Source organism: Trachemys scripta, chromosome 11, assembly GCF_013100865.1.
Source record: "Trachemys scripta elegans isolate TJP31775 chromosome 11, CAS_Tse_1.0, whole genome shotgun sequence".
NCBI lineage: Eukaryota > Metazoa > Chordata > Testudines > Emydidae > Trachemys > Trachemys scripta.
Window position 1 is genome coordinate 75,943,163 of NC_048308.1, and position 18,804 is coordinate 75,961,966.

An 18,804-nucleotide genomic window follows, 5' to 3' on the forward strand; every position below is an offset into this window, starting at 1 on the left:
TCAATTTTTCAGATTCTTGAAGCATCTTACCGGTTTGGAATGTTAGAGAATTTCCTTGAGGGGGTGCAACAGTGGCCAGGGTGCAGCTGAAGTGGTCAAATATGCATGAGAAATTGAAGAATCATGTGATTTTATTAATCATATTGCTCTGCAATTTATCAAATTGATATTAACATCACATATATACGTGTCTGTGTATGTGTTTTGGCTGTGTACATACATGCACTCGTGTATCCTTTCGTATTTTGACTTTATATATATTCCTCTTGTGGCAGTTTTTCCAGGAAGCTAATAGCCTCTTATTGTAATAGCTATTATAAAACGGAATGTGAAACTTTATAGTACATTTTTGTATCACCCTTTTGACGAGCCTACCCAATGATAGCGCTCGTATGGCTCCTATATTTCTATGTCATCAAATGAGCTGATAATGAATATAGTGAATTAATGACAAATTTGATTGAGTCAAAATATCTGAAATGTGAACAAAATATTATTTAATGAGACAGATGAACAAGTCAGGTACAAGGTTACGAAACGAGGATATCAGTATATTACAACTATACAGTTAGTGAGAGAAATTCTCATAAAATTCACAGTTAGATTGAAGTGCCACATATAAAGAGAGAGTAATAACTCTGGCAAAATCGATGTATGTGTAATTCATAGAAAACATATTAAACTTACAAATATATATCAGTAACTCTGTATAAGGAATAAAGTCAGATTCGCCTCCGACAACAATTTATTTGTTTTCTGGGGATATATTGGACTCCCCTATTTACCTACAAAACAGAACGTAGCATATTTTAAAAGATTAAATGTCAAATAGAAATACAACTCTACAAATTCCAGCGCAGAGCTACTGCAGTAATTGGTTGAGACTCAGAGCGCCGCTGTTCACCAATCAGGGAGAGAAACGCGAAGAGAGATCCAGCCAGCCTAGCCCGGCTGTTACACAGCACAGAACACACAGATCAGACTCTGGGCTAAGCATTAATGGACGATACTGGCTGAAATTGGCTCCTGATTTGGTATCCAATATATTCGGGAATATTTGACCAAAGATAAAATCCAAACAGAGACATTCCCTGACAGAGAATCGGCGCCGCTACATCAGCAAGGAAATGGCTCATGCACAGAAGCTCCGGCACTGTACAGCTCCCGTCCTATTCTGCATTATATTGATTGCCGTTTCGGAAGCAGTTTCTGGGCAGATTCGCTATTCGATTCCTGAGGAAATGCAGAAAGGCTCTTCCGTGGGGAACATCGCAAAGGATCTGGGGCTGAATGTAGAGCAGCTCTCAGACCGCGCCCTTCGCATTGTTTCCAGAGGTAGGACACAGTATTTTGCTTTGAATTTTAAGAGCGGCCATTTATACGTCACGGAAAGGATAGACAGAGAAGAAATCTGTGGTGGGATGGAATTGTGTCTGTTAAATTGTGAGGTTATAGTGGAGGATAAAATGAATCTTTTTCCGGTCGAAGTTGAAATCACAGATATTAATGATAATGCTCCCAGCTTCCAGTCAGAAGAATTAGATTTAAAAATCAGTGAAACAACAGCGCCAGGATCACGGTTTTCTGTGCGTCAGGCAGAGGACCCGGATATGGGACTGAATTCAATCCAGAGCTACCAACTCAGCAGTAACAGGCATTTTTTACTGGATGTAGAAACGCGATCTGATGGAATAAAATACGCTGAACTGGTGCTGGAAAAGTCTCTAGACCGGGAAGAACAAGCCGTTCACAATCTAATCCTCACAGCCACAGACGGGGGAGATCCAGTCAGATCCGGCACTGCGCAAATCCGCGTTATTGTTCTCGATTCTAATGACAATGCCCCGGTTTTTAGCCAGCCTGTCTACAAAGTGAGCGTTTGGGAAAATGTGCCTGAAGGTTCCACAGTTGTTACAGTAAAAGCCACTGACCTGGATGAAGGAGTCAACAAAGAGGTGAAATACTCTTTCCAAAAAATCACAGACAAAGCTTCCAAAAAACTTCAACTGGATTCGAACACAGGAGTTGTAACTATTGTGGGAAATTTGGACTTTGAGGAAGCTGCATTATATGAAATTGAGGTACAAGCGCATGACGGGGGAGGTCTTTTCGACAAATCGAAAATTGTAATCGTTCTTAGCGATGTGAATGACAATGCTCCCGAAATCGCTCTCAGGTCTCTCATCAGCTCGATCCCCGAGGACTCTCCCCCCGGGACTGTGATCGCCCTTTTAAACGTGCAAGATCTAGACTCCGCAGGGAACGGGGAAGTCACGTGCTCCATAACCAGCAACCTCCCCTTCGAGCTGAAGAAACCCTTCGATAATTATTACAGTCTGGTGACAGACCGAGCTCTTGACAGGGAGCAGGTGCCAGCATACAACATCACAGTGACCGCCACGGACAATGGGACTCCTCCTCTTTCTACAGCCACCACGATCCCACTTCGGATTTTAGACACGAACGACAACGCCCCCTTCTTCGATAAAACATCCTACACCGCCTACGTCACGGAGAATAACCCGAGAGGAGCCTCCTTTTTCTCCCTGAAGGCGAATGACCCCGACTGGGGGGAAAATGCCAGAGTCACTTACTACATTATTGAAGGAGACAGAAGCGAAGTGCCTTTGTCCTCCTCCATCTCAATTAACTCCGAGACTGGGGCTCTCTACGCTCTGAGTTCCTTCGATTACGAACAGTTCCGGGAGATTCGGTTCCAAGTGCAGGCTCAGGATGGGGGTTCCCCACCTCTCAGCAGTAATGTCTCCGTCACTCTCTTTATACTGGATCAGAATGACAACAATCCGCACATCTTACACCCCTCCTTTCCCACCGATGGCTCCACGGGAGTGGAGTTGGCCCCTCGCTCCTCCGAGCCGGGTTACCTGGTCACTAAGGTGGTGGCGGTGGATGCAGACACCGGGCAGAACGCCTGGCTCTCCTACCAGCTGCTGAAGGCCACAGAGCCGGGGCTGTTCTCTGTGGGACTCCACAGCGGAGAGATCAGGACGGCGCGCTACTTTGTAGACAAAGATGTGCTCAAGCAAAGTCTGGTGGTTTTAGTGAAGGACAACGGGCAGCCCCCTCTCTCTGCCACGGCCACTGTCACAGTGGTGATGGCTGACAGCATCCCCGAAATCCTCTCCGATTTAAGCAGCCTCTCAGCTCCTGCAGACCCCCAGTCCAGCCTCACCTTGTATTTGGTGATCGCTGTGGCTTCCGTTTCCTGCTTGTTCTTTACCTTTATCATAGTGTTACTGACCCTGAGGCTCCGCCGGTGGAGAAACTCGCAGCTGTTTGACTCCTCGAGTGTGACTTTCAGTGGAGTTCCCGTCTCACAGTTTGTGGGGCTCGATGGAGTCAGAGCTTTTCTTCACTCCTACTCACATGAGGTTTCGCTAACCACGGACTCCAGAAAGAGGCAGTTCAACTTTCCCAAATCAAACTATGCAAATGCAGTGACCAGTGATCAGACTTGTGAGATAAAGGATCCTATTCTAGTTACTGAAGAATTAAACATTAGTAATGGGGATCAGACCTCGGTTCAGGTGAGCTAATATTTTTGGCGCTGTTTTATGGTCTAAATACATGTGTGGAACCAATAAAGGCACTTGTAATTCATTTGGAATTAGATTAGGTGGTATTGGAACCAGCGGAGTATTTGGTCAGTACATATAAATAAAATGTGTTTGTGTGTACACTAATGTTTGTACCGAGCTACAAAGAACAGAGATTCTAAATCAATTCCGATGAAATAGCGATTGATATAAAACCTGGCACTATCTTTGTCTATTTTTGGTGAACTGTACCTATAATTATAATTAAATTTATCTGTTATTGGTGTAGGGATATTTCAAGATTGTTTTTTTCATTGCATCATAGGATAGATTTTGAGCACACGGCTTCGAGAGATGCTTGAAAATTGAGACACGTGAGGGTATGACTGGCAACCTTTTACTGTGTTTCCTTAGGGCAGTTCTATAGGAGAACTTTGTCTAGTGGGTACTTACAGTTCAGTTTATGAGACTGGAACCTTTCCTTAGTTGATTTAGAAATACTTTCTGTGAGTGGGCAGATTTTTTTGAAGAAAAAATGAATCTAAAAAGGACAATAAGGCTCCAAGTGTAAGAGCATTGTTTCGCTCCGAAGTTTTCTTTGAGGTTTAGAGCCTGCAGCCGCTCATGTCATTCTCGTATTAAAAATATTGTCTTGTGTCTAACAATAGGTAAGTATCTTTGGGTGTATTTCAGGTATGTGGTAGATGTGATTCTTTAAATAGAAATTGTTATAAATGTTGGAAAGTTCTTGTCATTATTCATATTCATATATACATACACACATACATACAAAAATATAATTAAAGAATCAGACCCATCACCTGCATACATATGGCACAGAAAACTAAGGCCTGGCACTATCCACAGATGGATAGATATGCGTGTGCATATGCAAATAGCATTTACGGCTATTTTTATTTATTATTTATTTATTTATTGTTTACATCTATTCTGTGATTCACTTGTTTACAATTAGGGACAATCATTTTAAATGCTGTACATATAGAATACATAGTAAGCAGAAAAGAAAACCTCCCATGATAGTCACTTGACCTGTACCAGCACCTGAATAAGATCGCTGCTATTGCAGTTCTCCCGTTGAGACTCGGAGTGCCGCTGTTGGCCAATGCGGAGCCAGGGCTGGAGCCGGAGATCCATCCGAGCCTCCTGCAGTGCGATTGCTCCGTCACACAGTGCAGATCGGATAGAGCATAGCAAAGAAACCTTCACACTCTGCCTGAGAAAGGGGAACATCCTCAGAGCTCTCTGTACACATAATCAACAGGCAATCTGGGCTCTGGCTGCGATACGTTACCGCTGATTCCATCCTTTCTAATGTAATGAAAACAAAGAAAAAGAAACAGGAAGAAGAGAGGAATTCTGACGGGCACTGGGATGGAAATCAGGCATAGAGAGCCGGGCTGCGCAGTGACACGGCAAGTACTGCTGTTTCCCTTTTTCTTGTCTTTGTTCTGCCGGGCGGTCTCGGAGCAGATTCGTTATTCGATTCCGGAGGAAATGGCCCAAGGTTCCCTTGTGGGGAATCTCGCCATGGATTTGGGGCTGAGTGTGAGAGAACTGCCCAACCGGAAACTCCGTGTTGTCTCTGGAGCTAAAAAACAATACTTCAGCGTGAATGGGGAAAGTGGCAACGTCTATGTGAATGACAGGATAGACCGGGAAGAGATATGCGGGACATCTCAACTCTGCCTCATAAATTTCGAAACTGTGCTGGAAAATCCCTTGAATGTTTTCCATATAAATGTCGCGATCCAGGACATTAACGATAATGCCCCGCTTTTCTTAAAAGACAGCATCGATCTACAAATCAGTGAATCCAGTTTGCCAGGGACTCGATTTCTCCTTGAATATGCTGAAGATCCTGACGTTGGGATGAACTCTCTGCAGAGTTATCAGCTGGGCCCCAATCAGTATTTCATCCTGGAAGTCAAAGAGAGCCGGGATGGAAATAAATATGCAGATTTAGTGCTGCAAAAATCACTGGACCGGGAAAGCCAGAGCAGCCTTCACTTGATCCTCACGGCTGTGGATGGGGGAGAGCCGCAGAGAACTGGGACCGCCCAGATATGGATTAATGTCACCGACGCCAATGACAACCCCCCCATCTTCACACAGGAGCTCTACAAAGTCAGCCTGAGGGAAAATGCACCGACGGGCTCCTTAGTGCTTCAGGTTAAAGCCACCGACAACGATGAAGGTTCAAATGCTCAGATCAGCTACATTATTAACAAGGTATCAGAAAAGACTCTTCAAAAATTCAGCCTGGACTCAGAAAATGGAAAAATCACAGTAAAGGAGCCCTTGGACTTTGAAGAGACACGTGACTATACCATGGCAGTAGAAGCAAAGGATGGAGGCGGACTAGTGACACACTGCAAAGTGGAAATAGAAGTTATTGATGAGAACGACAATGCCCCCGAAGTGACATTCACATCCGTGTCCAGTCCTGTCCCAGAAGATTCAGTACCTGGGACAGTGATAGCTCTGATCAGTGTTAATGATCTAGATTTTGGAGATAATGGAGAAGTCTCATGCCATTTACTGGATGATTTTCCGTTTACTACAATGTCGTCTTCTAATAATTACTACAAGCTCCTCACAGACAGCACCCTGGACAGGGAAAGGACCCCGGAGTACAATATCACAATCACCGCCACAGACAACGGCTCTCCCCCGCTCTCCACCCAGAAAACCATCCTGTTGCAGATCTCGGATATCAATGATAACGCCCCTGTCTTTGAGAAACCTTCCTACACCGCCTATGTGCCAGAGAACAATCCCTCGGGGGCCTCTATTTTCAGTGTAGCAGCCTCAGACCGGGATCTGGACCGGAACTCCCGACTCACTTACTCCATCCTGAGCAGCAACCTCCAGGAGCTGCCCCTCTCCTCCTACATCTCCATTAACTCCCAGACCGGAGCTATCTATGCGCAGCGCTCCTTCGACTACGAACAATTCCGGGAGTTTGAAGTGCAAGTGAAGGCCCAAGACGGCGGGTCCCCGCCTCTTAGCAGCAATGTCACCGTCAGGGTGTTTATTCTGGATCAGAATGATAACGCCCCTCGCATCCTGTACCCTTCCCTGGGAGCCGATGGCTCCGCCTTGTTCGAGATGGTCCCTCGCTCGGCCGAGGCAGGTTATCTGGTGACTAAGGTGGTGGCGGTGGATGCTGACTCAGGACACAATGCCTGGCTCTCCTACCATCTGCTCCAGGTCACGGATCCGACGCTCTTCAGCATGGGGTTGCACAGCGGGGAGATCCGGACAGCCCGCGCCTTTGCGGACAGAGATGCTGTGAAGCACAGGCTGGTCACCCTGGTGAAGGATAACGGGCAGCCGCCTCTCTCCGCCACAGTGACTCTCAACCTGGTGTTTGCTGAGAATTTCCAAGAGGCTCTTCCGGAAATGAACGACCAATCGGGTGACTCGGCACCTCAGTCTGATTTACAGTTGTATTTGGTGCTGGCTTTAGCCTTGATCTCATTTTTGTTCCTCTTGACAGTGATACTGGCCATTGTTATGAAACTGAGAACGTCAAGCAAACCCAAATTACTTCAGTGTTTTGGTCCTGAGCCTTATTCTAAGACCGGCTCTATGTTCCCACCCAACTATGAAGATGGGACTTTGCCTTATTCCTACCAGCTGTGTTTGTCCTCAGGCGCCAGGAAGAATGATTTCACTTTCCTGAAATCGAATGTGCAGATGGACGGGAATATTCTGTGCAGTGACAGCTCAGGGACGGTGTTTATGGGCAATGGAGCTAGCAGCTTACATGGTGGGACGGAGACTGCTGGGGAGGTGAGTTTCTGTTTTGATGCCTCATGTGCTCTCTTTATAGAGAGTACGCAGTCATTGTGAAGTATTGCCTTAATGTGTTTAGGCTTTTCTTTTGCGCCATTGCCATAGTATTTACGGTCTCAGAATTTGTTCTCAGGTGCATGACAGCGAAAGTTATCCCCATTTTAAGGGTAAGGCTCACCACAATGGGGATAAATGACCTGTTCATATCAGAGATGAATTCTGCGATTGAGCACAAGATAAAACTCAAATCCTATGTGGAGCGCTGCTTCGACTATGAGTAATTCTGGTAGCTTGAAATGCAACTGAAGGCCCAAGATGGCAGGTCCCCGCCTCTCAGTAGGGTCACCGTCAGGGTGTTTATTCTGTATCAGAGTGATAACACTCCTTGTATCCTGTACCCTTCCCTCTGAGCCGATAGCTTATTCCTACCAGCTGTTTATCCTCAGATGCCAGGAAGAATGATCTCACTTTCCTGAAACCAAATGTCCAGGTAGCAGATAATATTTTGTGCGGTGAAAGTTCTGGAATGGTATTTATGGGCAATGGATCTAGTAGTTTACATGCTGAGAGACGCAGCCTGCTGCGGAGGTGAGCTGGTGAATTTATAATTTCATATTCATCTTTGTTTGAAGATTTTAAAGTAACTCTTTTCATCTTTAAGAAGTGTAGGAGGTCATTGTGAAATTGAACCGTACTGGTTTTTAGACTGTTCTGTGGTGCACACAATTGGCCTCTCTGAAACACTAATTAGTTGTTTCCACAATTGTCCTGCATTTTAGAGTAGCTTTATTTTACCTATTTTACTGGGGAGGAGCTGACGCACAATGGGAACAACTGTAAGATAAAGATGTAAAAAAAACGATTAAACTGCTTCTCTTGCAGCAATTTTTGCTAAGAGTGTGATAGGAACCTGATTAGTTAATATAGACACAAACATATAAAGATTCTATTGTTCCACTGATGACCCACCCCTTAGGTGTTCCTTATGTAACATGATTTTGTGGTGTGATATAAAAGTTTTATTGGCATAAGTTTGTGGTGGCTGAATCATTCAACAGTGGCAAAGCTATTAGAGCATTATGCAGGTCATTCAAATGAAATTATGATAAAACCGTTACACTTCTTCCTGTAATCTGTCTATGTCTATATCTTACAAGGGGGACATTTGTTTTACAAGTAATGTACAGAGTTTAAAAAAAATTAACGGGACTTTTTTTCTTTGTAACTGCCCGTTCAAGTTAGGTTTCCTTAGTTACCTTGAGTCCAACTGTTCAGTAAGGGTGTGAAGCCAGACCCGTTTAACCTTTAAATGATGCATTTAAAAGTCTTTGTATATAAAAGTGAATGTATAATTTTTAAGCAGTCTGGAGTGGCTCAAAGGCCTGAGTACCAACCACAGGACAGGCTGTTAAGATGCAGGGCAAAAACTCCTAACTGCTTGTGAGTTCTATATTAGATTTCACCAACCAAATAACAAGTGTAAGCTCCTCAAGCATTATTACAGTCTGAACATGGAGTCACAGACAGTCCCCAGGGGTACTCTAGTCTGTCTTGCTACCTAGGTAAGCTTACCTCTCTGATAGATAGTCCCTTATCCCAAAAATCATAACAATATTCAGTTACTCCCAGTCCCAAAGGACCAATCACTTACCCCAGGTCAATGGCACCTTGGATCCTTACACTGCAGACAGCACTTGTAGTCAGGCCTACAATAAATTAACTAAAGATTTATTAAACAGATTTATTAAATTTTATTAAGAAAAAGAAATTGGAGAGTTATTTACAAGATTAAAGCAAATAAACATGCACTGACAAATGAGTTACAGTCTTAGGTTTCATAAGGTGATAGAAGCTGCTCTAATATGGAAGCTCTATATGTCCTTTAGGGCTAACCTTGGCTAAGCAGCTGTGGATCCCTTGCTTATTCTTAGAAATCTTGCCCTCCCAAAGTCCAAGCTGCAAAGAGATTCAGTTTCTTCTTGTCAGAGGTCTTTATGCCCTTCCCCCAGAGTTCAAACTGATGGGAGGAGTCCACATGCATGTCTGCTCTTAGTGACTGTGAGGGAGGAGCAACAAATCAACGAAGTCTTTTGTCCTCTGATGTTCCACAGTGGTTTGTCTGGTGTTTATAGGCCTTCTTTTGTTGGGAAGGCGCTAACATCTCCTCTGGTAAACTAGTATTTCACACTTGCTTCTCTCCTGACTGTGTGGGTTTACAGTTTCAGAGCAAGCACTTATACAGTTACAGGGCAAACACTTTAATATTACTTTATAACATGGGGTACAGAGATTATAAGTGAGATTAATGCATGCAGCAATTTACAAGCATTTAATAAAGTCTAAACACTAAACACATTTTTATAAATCTAATACCTGTTTTAACAATACTAATACAAAGGTGAACCAGACTGGTTTCCAGCTAAGCATTTATCAGTGTTCAGTTGAGGCCTACTGGCCGTGGTATGAGTAATGTTTTTAAGAACCAGTTTTTCTACACTTTCCCAAGATAGAAGCAAGTACTGGGTCCCACTGGAATGCTATAACTCCTTTTAAACAGCAACAAACAGTGCTTCTATTTCTAGCCTGCAAGAAGTAGACTCTTCCTAGTCTCACTGGCTATTGACTACTATGGGCCCAGGGGCCAGTGTTTTTATTGTATTTTATTTCTTTAATTTTTTTATGTGAGAAAGGTCATATACCACTTTGGAGGGGAAAAGGGAAACATGTACTTGTCTCGTTGGTACTTTTAAAATAGCGATTTTGTGTTAGCTTCTCAAATGTTGATAATATTAGATGTTTTTGCCATGGAATAGGTGTATTAGTGGTCAGAGTGTTCAAAAGTATATGACAAGCTGTAGTATCATGTGATTTTACTCACCATATGTCTCAGCAATTGATCACATTGACGTTACTAGTATGCGTGTGTCCTATATGTGTGATTTTATATTTTAAATGTTTGCATTATTGGAATATATATATATACTGGACTTTGTGATAAAATCACAAATCAAATGAAACCAAAAATCACACTACATCAGGTTGCTCTCAGTCCCAGGAGACAAGTTACTTACTTCACATCAATTGGTACTCTAGATTTTACACCAAAGATAGTGCTAGCAGCCAATTCTGTAGTAAACAAGCTAAAGGTTTATTAGCTAAGAAAAGGAAATAAGAGTTATTAAGCAGTTAAAACAGGTAAAATATATCTACAAGTGAGTCACTGTTTGGAACTCCAAATGGTGGCAGTAGGGTGACCAGATGAGAATTCAAAAATATCAGGACTGCCACAGGGGAAGCGCCTTTTCAATTGTTACACTCACCCGTCCGAGTCTTCGGCAGCACTTAGGCGGAGGGTCCTTCAGTCGCTGACGGTCTTCGGCGGCATTTCGGCGGCGGGTAATAAAGCTTGCCACCAAAGAAGGAAGTACCCACTGCCGAAATGCCGCCGAAGACCGTTGGCGACTGAAAGACCCGCCGCCAAAGTGCCGCCGAGACCTGGGTGAGTGTAACAATTGAAAAGGCGCTCCCCCCGCCTGTCACCGCTGCCTAACCAACAAGAAAAAAAAACAAACCACCCAAAACAAAATATTGGGACAAATGGCGTCCCGACCGTACTTTGGTTGGGATGCAGGACAAACTGCTCGATATTGGGACAGTCCCGATTTTATCGGGACATCTGGTCACCCTAGGTGGCAGTGATGTACTAAACTGCCAGTTTTCCCAAAGTCTTTTCAGGGTTCCTAGATTGTATCTGGGGATCTCTGCTTTGCATCTGGTACACTTCCCTCTAAGAGTCCAAACAGTCCAGACATGAAAGCTCTTTCCTTGAATCCATACTTAGAGCTTCTTCTCACAGAAAACAAGTTGACAGTGTCACTACACATGTGGGCTTTTCCTTTGATGAGGGAGAGTGAGGAATCCATTTTGAGTCTTTGACCTCTGATCCTCACACACAATGACCACTTGCTTTGATATTAGCAGGTTTTTTGTTACAGTTCTTCATTTGCATTTCACAAGGATTCTTGCTTGTTTGATGGCTCATTTGATGGGTTATTTAGTTACAGGGGTATCCACAATGTAATGTTTGCTACTACAGTGGGATACATATAAAAGAAAACAATGCGAATAACATCCCACTAGTTTTCAAGAAGTTTAAATTCCAAATACACCCTTATACATTTAACAATTACATTGATCTATACTAATACACAAGTGAATTGGCCTGGGGCTCTGGCATTAGCTGACACCTGGTCTGCCAACGTCACACTAGTCAACTGAACATTTGGTCGATAGATACATCTAAGTCCATTATTGTTCCATAGAAAGGAGAGCTCCTAATTCCCTTTTACCAATTCCTATGAAATATACGTTTGTTGCAAACCTAGTAGTTTATTTAATCAGAGAGACTGGAGAGTTTTAATTGCCTGAAATATTACAAACAAGTGGAAATTCGTGTATATTTTTGGAAACATTGATTTCTATACATTTTTAGTGCAAAGTAAAATCAATATTTTATAACAGAGGAGGTCTGTACAATGTTATTCTGCAACCCAGTTTATTTCAGTCCAAACAGGGTTTTTGCAAACTTTCATGACTGAAAGACATAGATGTTGAAAATTCATAAAAATTACATTAGATTATGTAAATATATATTTATGATGAAGAGACAGTTTTGACATCATTTTAAGTTTCCTACAATAGTAATTTTCTTTTGTCCTAAATTTGAGCCTTGACAGATTCATAAATATGTATGACAGATTATACTAATGTGTTTTTCGTGGCATTGTTAGCATTAGAAATTAGATTCTAAAACATCTTAGTAACGTTTAGCTAAGACAAATTATATGTTTCCATAGTAAATGTATTAATAGTGATCAAATGGCTATTTAAATTTCTTCAGTCTAGTAGGCATGTAATTGTAGCTAGATTTACGTCTCATTGGTGTAGGAATATTTGACAGACTTACTTTAGCTTTACATCCTAAGAAAACTTTTGAATACAGAGGTTTAAGCGAAACATTTTTGCCTTTTCTGAGATGCCCTATATTTTGTAAACCCGAGAGAGCTTCTGGGAACTTTTTACTACGTTCTTTAGTGAGGTTCTATCGGAGAATATGGCCTACTGTATAATTACAGTAAAGTGTAGGAGAATAGAAACTTTTCTTAGTTATTTTAGAAACACTCTCTTCTGAGGAGGCAGATTACTTTGAAAGAAAAAGACAAACTAAAGGCTCTAAACTCTAAAAATGGTTCTATTTAAAAGTTTAGGCAGCGGTTTAGAACCCACAACGGCTCTTGTCATTCTAGGTTTCTATTGCTTTTTGTCAAACTCGATAGAACTATCCTTATCTGGATCTCACCCATGTGTGTGTTCGCAGGGGATATGATTATTTAAACGAAGTCATTGTAAATGCTGAAAAGCTCTTTTACCTATTTATGACATATGAGTGCGCGCACGCGCGCACGCATATATACATACTAACAACGTGAAAGAAAAGTTAAAGAAGGATTAGGCTTACAATATTCACAGACCGATAGGTGCACACATACATACACAAAAAGCATGTCGAGTTGACATCTACGTTTCTATACAGAGATTCATATTTTTGTACTTGATAATGGTTTCATTCTCTTGTATACAATTACAATATGACTTTTAGCTATACAGAATAATCCACAATAATCACTACAGCTGCACCGGCGCCTTGATAAGATCGCTGCTATTGTAGTTCTACCGTTGAGACTCGGAGTGCCGCTGTTGGCCAATGCGGAGCCAGGGCTGGAGTCGGAGATCCACCGGAGCCTCCTGCAGTGCGATTGCTCCGGCACACAGCGCGGCTGGGAGAGAAAGCAGAGCAAGGAGACTCCACGCATGCTTTGCTGAAAAAAATAAACACCCCCTTACAGCGCTCTGAACAGTTAAACAATCCGGACTCCAATTACTGTTTCTTACCGCGGATTATATCAGCCTGATGAGGTTTTTCATTACCTGATCTGATTAAAAAAAGAAGGGGAGAGACAGCAAGAAGAGGGTAATACTGACAGGGATGAGGATGGATACCAGGCACAAAGAGCCGGGCCGGGCAGTCACACGGCAGGTACTGTTGTTTCCCTTCTTATTGTCTTTGTTCTGCCGGGCGGTCTCGGAGCAGATTCGTTATTCGATTCCGGAGGAAATGGCCAAAGGTTCCCTTGTGGGGAATCTCGCCAAGGATTTAGGACTGAGTGTGAGAGAACTGCCGAATAGGAAGCTCCGTGTCAGTTCGGAAAAGCAATACTTCAGTGTGAATGGAGAAAATGGCAACGTCTATGTGAATGACAGGATAGACCGGGAAGAGATATGCGGGACATCTCAACTCTGCCTCATAAATTTCGAAACTGTGCTGGAAAATCCCTTGAATGTTTTCCACATAAATATCGCGATCCAGGACATTAACGATAATGCCCCGCGATTTTTAAAAGATAATATCAAACTAGAGATTATTGAATCTACTTTACCAGGTGCCCGTTTTCTCCTGGGAAATGCTGAAGATCCTGACGTTGGCATTAATTCTCTGCAGAGTTATCAGTTGAGCCCCAATCAGGATTTCACCCTGGAAGTCAAAGAGAGCCGGGATGGCAATAAATATGCAGATTTAATGCTGCAGAAACCCCTGGATCGGGAAAGCCAGCGCAGCCTTCACTTGATCCTCACGGCTGTGGATGGGGGAGAGCCGCAGAGAACTGGGACCGCCCAGATATGGATTAATGTCACCGACGCCAATGACAACCCCCCTGTCTTCACTCAGGAGCTCTACAAAGTCAGCCTGAGGGAAAATGCACCGACGGGCTCCTTAGTGCTTCAGGTTAAAGCCACCGACAACGATGAAGGTTCAAATGCTCAGATCAGCTACGTCTTCAGCAACATTCCAGAAAAAGCCCGTCAGAAATTGAGTCTGGACCCAGAAACCGGGGAAATTACAGTAAAGGAGCCCTTGGACTTTGAAGAGACACGTGACTACACCCTGATAGTAGAAGCAAAGGATGGCGGCGGACTAGTGACACACTGCAAAGTGGAGATCGACGTTCTTGATGAGAATGACAATGCCCCGGAGGTGACACTCGCATCCCTGGCCAGCCGCATTCCCGAAAACTCAGTGTCCGGGACAGTGATAGCTCTGATCAAAGTTCGAGACCGAGATGACGGAGAAAACGGGAAGGTCTCCTGTCGTTTACAAGAAGATTTACCGTTTAAAATTATATCGTCTTCCAATAATTACTACAAGCTCCTCACAGACAGCACCCTGGACAGAGAAAGGACTACGGAATACAATATCACAATCACAGCCATAGACAAAGGCTCTCCCATCCTCTCCACCCAGAAAACCATCTTGTTGCAAATCTCCGATATCAATGACAACGCCCCTGTCTTTGAGAAACCTTCCTACACCGCCTATGTGCCAGAGAACAATCCCTCGGGGGCCTCTATTTTTAGTGTAGTAGCCTCAGACCGGGATCTGGATCGGAACGCCCGAGTCACTTACTCCATCCNGGGGGGGACCCAGTCAGAACTGGGACTGTTCAGATAAGGATTAATGTCACTGACGCCAATGACAATCCCCCCGTATTTACTGAAGAGATCTACAAAGTCAGCCTGAGTGAAAATCTACCACAGGACTTCTTAGTGCTTCAGGTGAAAGCCACGGATAAAGATGAAGGGTTATATGCAAAGATTGTCTACTCTTTTAGTAACATACCCGACAGTATTTCTAAACTATTCAAGATGGATCCTGATAACGGAGAAATTATAACTAAATGGAATCTGGATTATGAAATGGCAAACAACTTTTTATTGGATGTGGAAGCGACCGACGGCGGAGGTCTGACTGCTCACTGTAAACTTCAAATAGAAATTCTTGACGAGAATGACAATGCCCCAGAGATAACGCTGACATCTGTGTCCAGTCTAGCCCCCGAAGACTCTTTGGCGGGGACAGTGATAGCTTTGATCAATGTCATTGATCAAGATTCTGCTGAAAACGGAAAGGTCATTTGTCATTTAGACGAAAAATTGCCTTTTAAAATACTATCCTCTTCTAATAATTACTACAAACTCGTCACAGACAGCATCCTGGACAGAGAAAGGACCCCGGAGTACAATATCACAATCACCGCCACAGACAACGGCTCTCCCCCCCTCTCCACCCAGAAAACCATCCTGTTGCAGATCTCGGATATCAATGACAACTCCCCTATCTTTGAGAAACCTTCCTACATCGCCTATGTGCCAGAGAACAATCCCTCGGGGGCCTCTGTTTTCAGTGTAAAAGCCTCAGACCGGGATCTGGACCGGAACGCCCGACTCACTTACTCCATCCTGAGCAGCAACCTCGAGGAGCTGCCTCTCTCCTCCTACATCTCCATTAACTCGCAGACCGGAGCTATCTATGCGCAGCGCTCCTTCGACTATGAGCAATTCCGGGAGTTTGAAGTGCAAGTGAAGGCCCAAGACGGCGGGTCCCCGCCTCTCAGCAGCAACGTCACCGTCAGGGTGTTTATTCTGGATCAGAATGATAACGCCCCTCGCATACTGTACCCTTCCCTTGGAGCCGATGGCTCCGCCTTGTTCGAGATGGTCCCTCGCTTGGCCGAGGCAGGTTATCTGGTGACTAAGGTGGTGGCGGTGGATGGTGACTCAGGACACAATGCCTGGCTCTCCTACCATCTGCTCCAGGCCACGGAACCGACGCTCTTCAGCATGGGGCTGCACAGCGGGGAGATCCGGACAGCCCGCGCCTTTGCGGAGAGAGATACTGTGAAGCACAGGCTGGTCACCCTGGTGAAGGATAACGGGCAGCCGCCTCTGTCAGCCACAGTGACTCTCAACCTGGTGTTTGCTGAGAACTTCCAAGAGGCTCTTCCGGAAATGAGCGACCAATCTGGTGACTCGGCACCTCAGTCTGATTTACAGTTCTACTTGGTGCTGGCTTTAGCCCTGATCTCGTTTTTGTTCCTTTTAACAATTGTAGCAGTTCTTATGATGAAATTTCGAAGATCAGTGAATCCCACCGTTCTCCAGTGTTTCTCTCCTAGTTTGTATTCCAAATCCAGTGACAGATGCCCACCAAACTGTGGCGACGGGACTTTACCATATTCTTTTAACCGATGTTTAGCCGTAAACTCCGGAAAAAACGATCTAAAACCAAACGACCAGACTGTAATAGCAGAGAATATCCTTTCGAGTGACAACTGTGGAATACTATTTTTGAGCAATGACTGCGGCGACCCCAAATCTGAGATTAGTCTTCCTGATAAGGTGAGTTTTGCATTAGATGCCTGTTTGTTATTTGGGGTATGAAATTACTGTAAACTAAAACTAGATTTTTTTTCTTTTAAAATGAACACCGTGGTTAAATGGGGAATATAACAATACTCCGAGGAAAAGAACGTTTAATATATTTATTATTTCTCTTATTTGACAAGTATTATTGCAGAGAGGATTTGTGAATTACTGGTTAAATATGCAAGTTAAAATTCTTATGAAATAATGGTTATATTAAAATACCCAGAAAATAGGTTTCCCACATCCATTTTTGTCTGTACTTTGGCGAATAACTCCAAACCCTTATCGGTGATCTCTACGGTAGTCCTTTAAACTTATTGTTAATGAATTAATTACTTTCAGTGTAGTTGGGAGCTTTTATCTGCATTGTTGTTTTAGGAGCTAGTCCAGTGAGGTCATTTTGGCAAGAAGAGATTTCGTTTTTCTTCGGTTTCTTAACCTCTTCCTTCTTTCATAGCATCTGTATAGGGTGTTATTTCACTCAAGGAAACTCTAAGTTGTTTGTATAACCGGTTGCTTTTTCTTGCTATTTTTAATTTTGCGGAGAGAGCTCTTTGGGGTAGGGATCTTCTCTACCTGTATATTTGCATAGTGATCAGCCCCAATGGGGCCCTGACCCTGAATGAAGCCACTAAGCTACTGCTACTAAGTATATTTTGCACTATGCTTTTTGATGGAATTACGTTTTTACTTATTTTTTACTTAAGAAATAAGGTATCGTTTACAAATGTTATTGAAGATTCATTTAGGATACGATGTCACACTGATAACGTGCATATGGAGGAATTTATGTGTTTTTAGAGTGTACTTGATGTTTACTTTCAGATGTATGGAACTGAATATAATGCTGTGACACTGGATCCCTTAAAGATTGACTGGTTGATGCACTGGGTCTTGAGTCCACTCTTCTGCCAATTTTAAAGAAGGTCTTTTAGATGGTCATGTGTCCGCTATGTATATAATCCATCTCCTGTTAATTTGTTACATCTTTGCACTATTGTTGTTAAAAGGCAAACACAGGTTCAGGAACACTTTTCACAAAGCGATCACTCCATATTTGATCTTTCAATACTTATCCTCAAAGGAAACCTGCACAACACCTCTCAGTTTCCTACTTGACTGTAACCATACTCCCTTTCTAGCCACACCTGCTGCAATGGAATCACCATTCCAGAGTTACCTGTGGCACCTTAGAGACTAACAAATTTATTAGAGCATAAGCTTTCGTGAACTACAGCCCACTTCTTCGGATGCATATAGAATGAAACATATATTGAGGAGATATATATACACACATACAGAGAGCATAAACAGGTGGGAGTTGTCTTACCAACTCTGAGAGGCCAATTAATTAAGAGAGAAAAAAACCTTTTGAAGTGATAATCAAGATAGCCCAGTACAGACAGTTTGATAAGTGTGAGCATACTTACAAGGGGAGATAGAATCAATGTTTGTAATGGCTCAGCCATTCCCAGTCCTTATTCAAACCGGAGTTGATCGTGTCTAGTTTGCATATCAATTCTAGCTCAGCAGTCTCTCGTTGGAGTCTGTTTTTGAAGTTTTTCTGGGAATGGCTGAGCCATTACAAACATTGATTCTATCTCCCCTTGTAAGTATGCTCACACTTCTTATCAAACTGTCTGTACTGGGCTATCTTGATTATCACTTCAAAAGGTTTTTTTCTCTCTTAATTAATTGGCCTCTCAGAGTTGGTAAGACAACTCCCACCTGTTTATGCTCTCTGTATGTGTGTATGTATATCTCCTCAATATATGTTCCATTCTATATGCATCCGAAGAAGTGGGCTGTAGTCCACGAAAGCTTATGCTCTAATAAATTTGTTAGTCTCTAAGGTGCCACAAGTACTCCTGTTCTTCTTTTTGCGGATACAGACTAACACGGCTGCTACTCTGAAACCTGTCATTCCAGAGTTGTCAGGGATACATAACCACTGCAGAAACAGGTTTCTCTATGTAACGTTAAGAGACAGGGTGCATAATACTAGCATTTGTACATATTTACGTCCACTATAATAACCTTTGATTTTCCTACACATCAGAATTACCTCCCTTCTTATGTGTTGTCATCTAATCTGAGATTCTGG

At 43.1% G+C, this 18,804-nt stretch overlaps 3 protein-coding genes across 3 annotated transcripts; all 3 read left to right on the forward strand.

Moving 5' to 3' along the window:
* Window positions 1-321: 321 nt before the first annotated feature.
* On the forward strand, window positions 322-3,565 carry LOC117885153 (protocadherin gamma-A4-like). Its single transcript, XM_034786351.1, has one exon. It carries the CDS (start codon window positions 1,128-1,130, stop codon window positions 3,555-3,557), a length of 2,430 nt encoding a protein of 809 aa, XP_034642242.1. The 5' UTR covers window positions 322-1,127; the 3' UTR covers window positions 3,558-3,565.
* Window positions 3,566-4,674: 1,109 nt separating this feature from the next.
* LOC117884615 (protocadherin gamma-B5-like) lies at window positions 4,675-7,436 on the forward strand. Its single transcript, XM_034785092.1, has one exon. The coding sequence runs from the start codon at window positions 4,953-4,955 to the stop codon at window positions 7,434-7,436; it is 2,484 nt and encodes an 827-aa protein (XP_034640983.1). The 5' UTR covers window positions 4,675-4,952.
* A 5,772-nt stretch (window positions 7,437-13,208) lies between these two features.
* LOC117884616 (protocadherin gamma-B1-like) lies at window positions 13,209-17,093 on the forward strand. Its single transcript, XM_034785093.1, is given in 3 exon segments — window positions 13,209-14,907; window positions 14,910-16,673; window positions 17,079-17,093. Coding segments are annotated over 3 exon segments (3,255 nt in total). The 5' UTR covers window positions 13,209-13,431.
* Window positions 17,094-18,804: the final 1,711 nt, after the last annotated feature.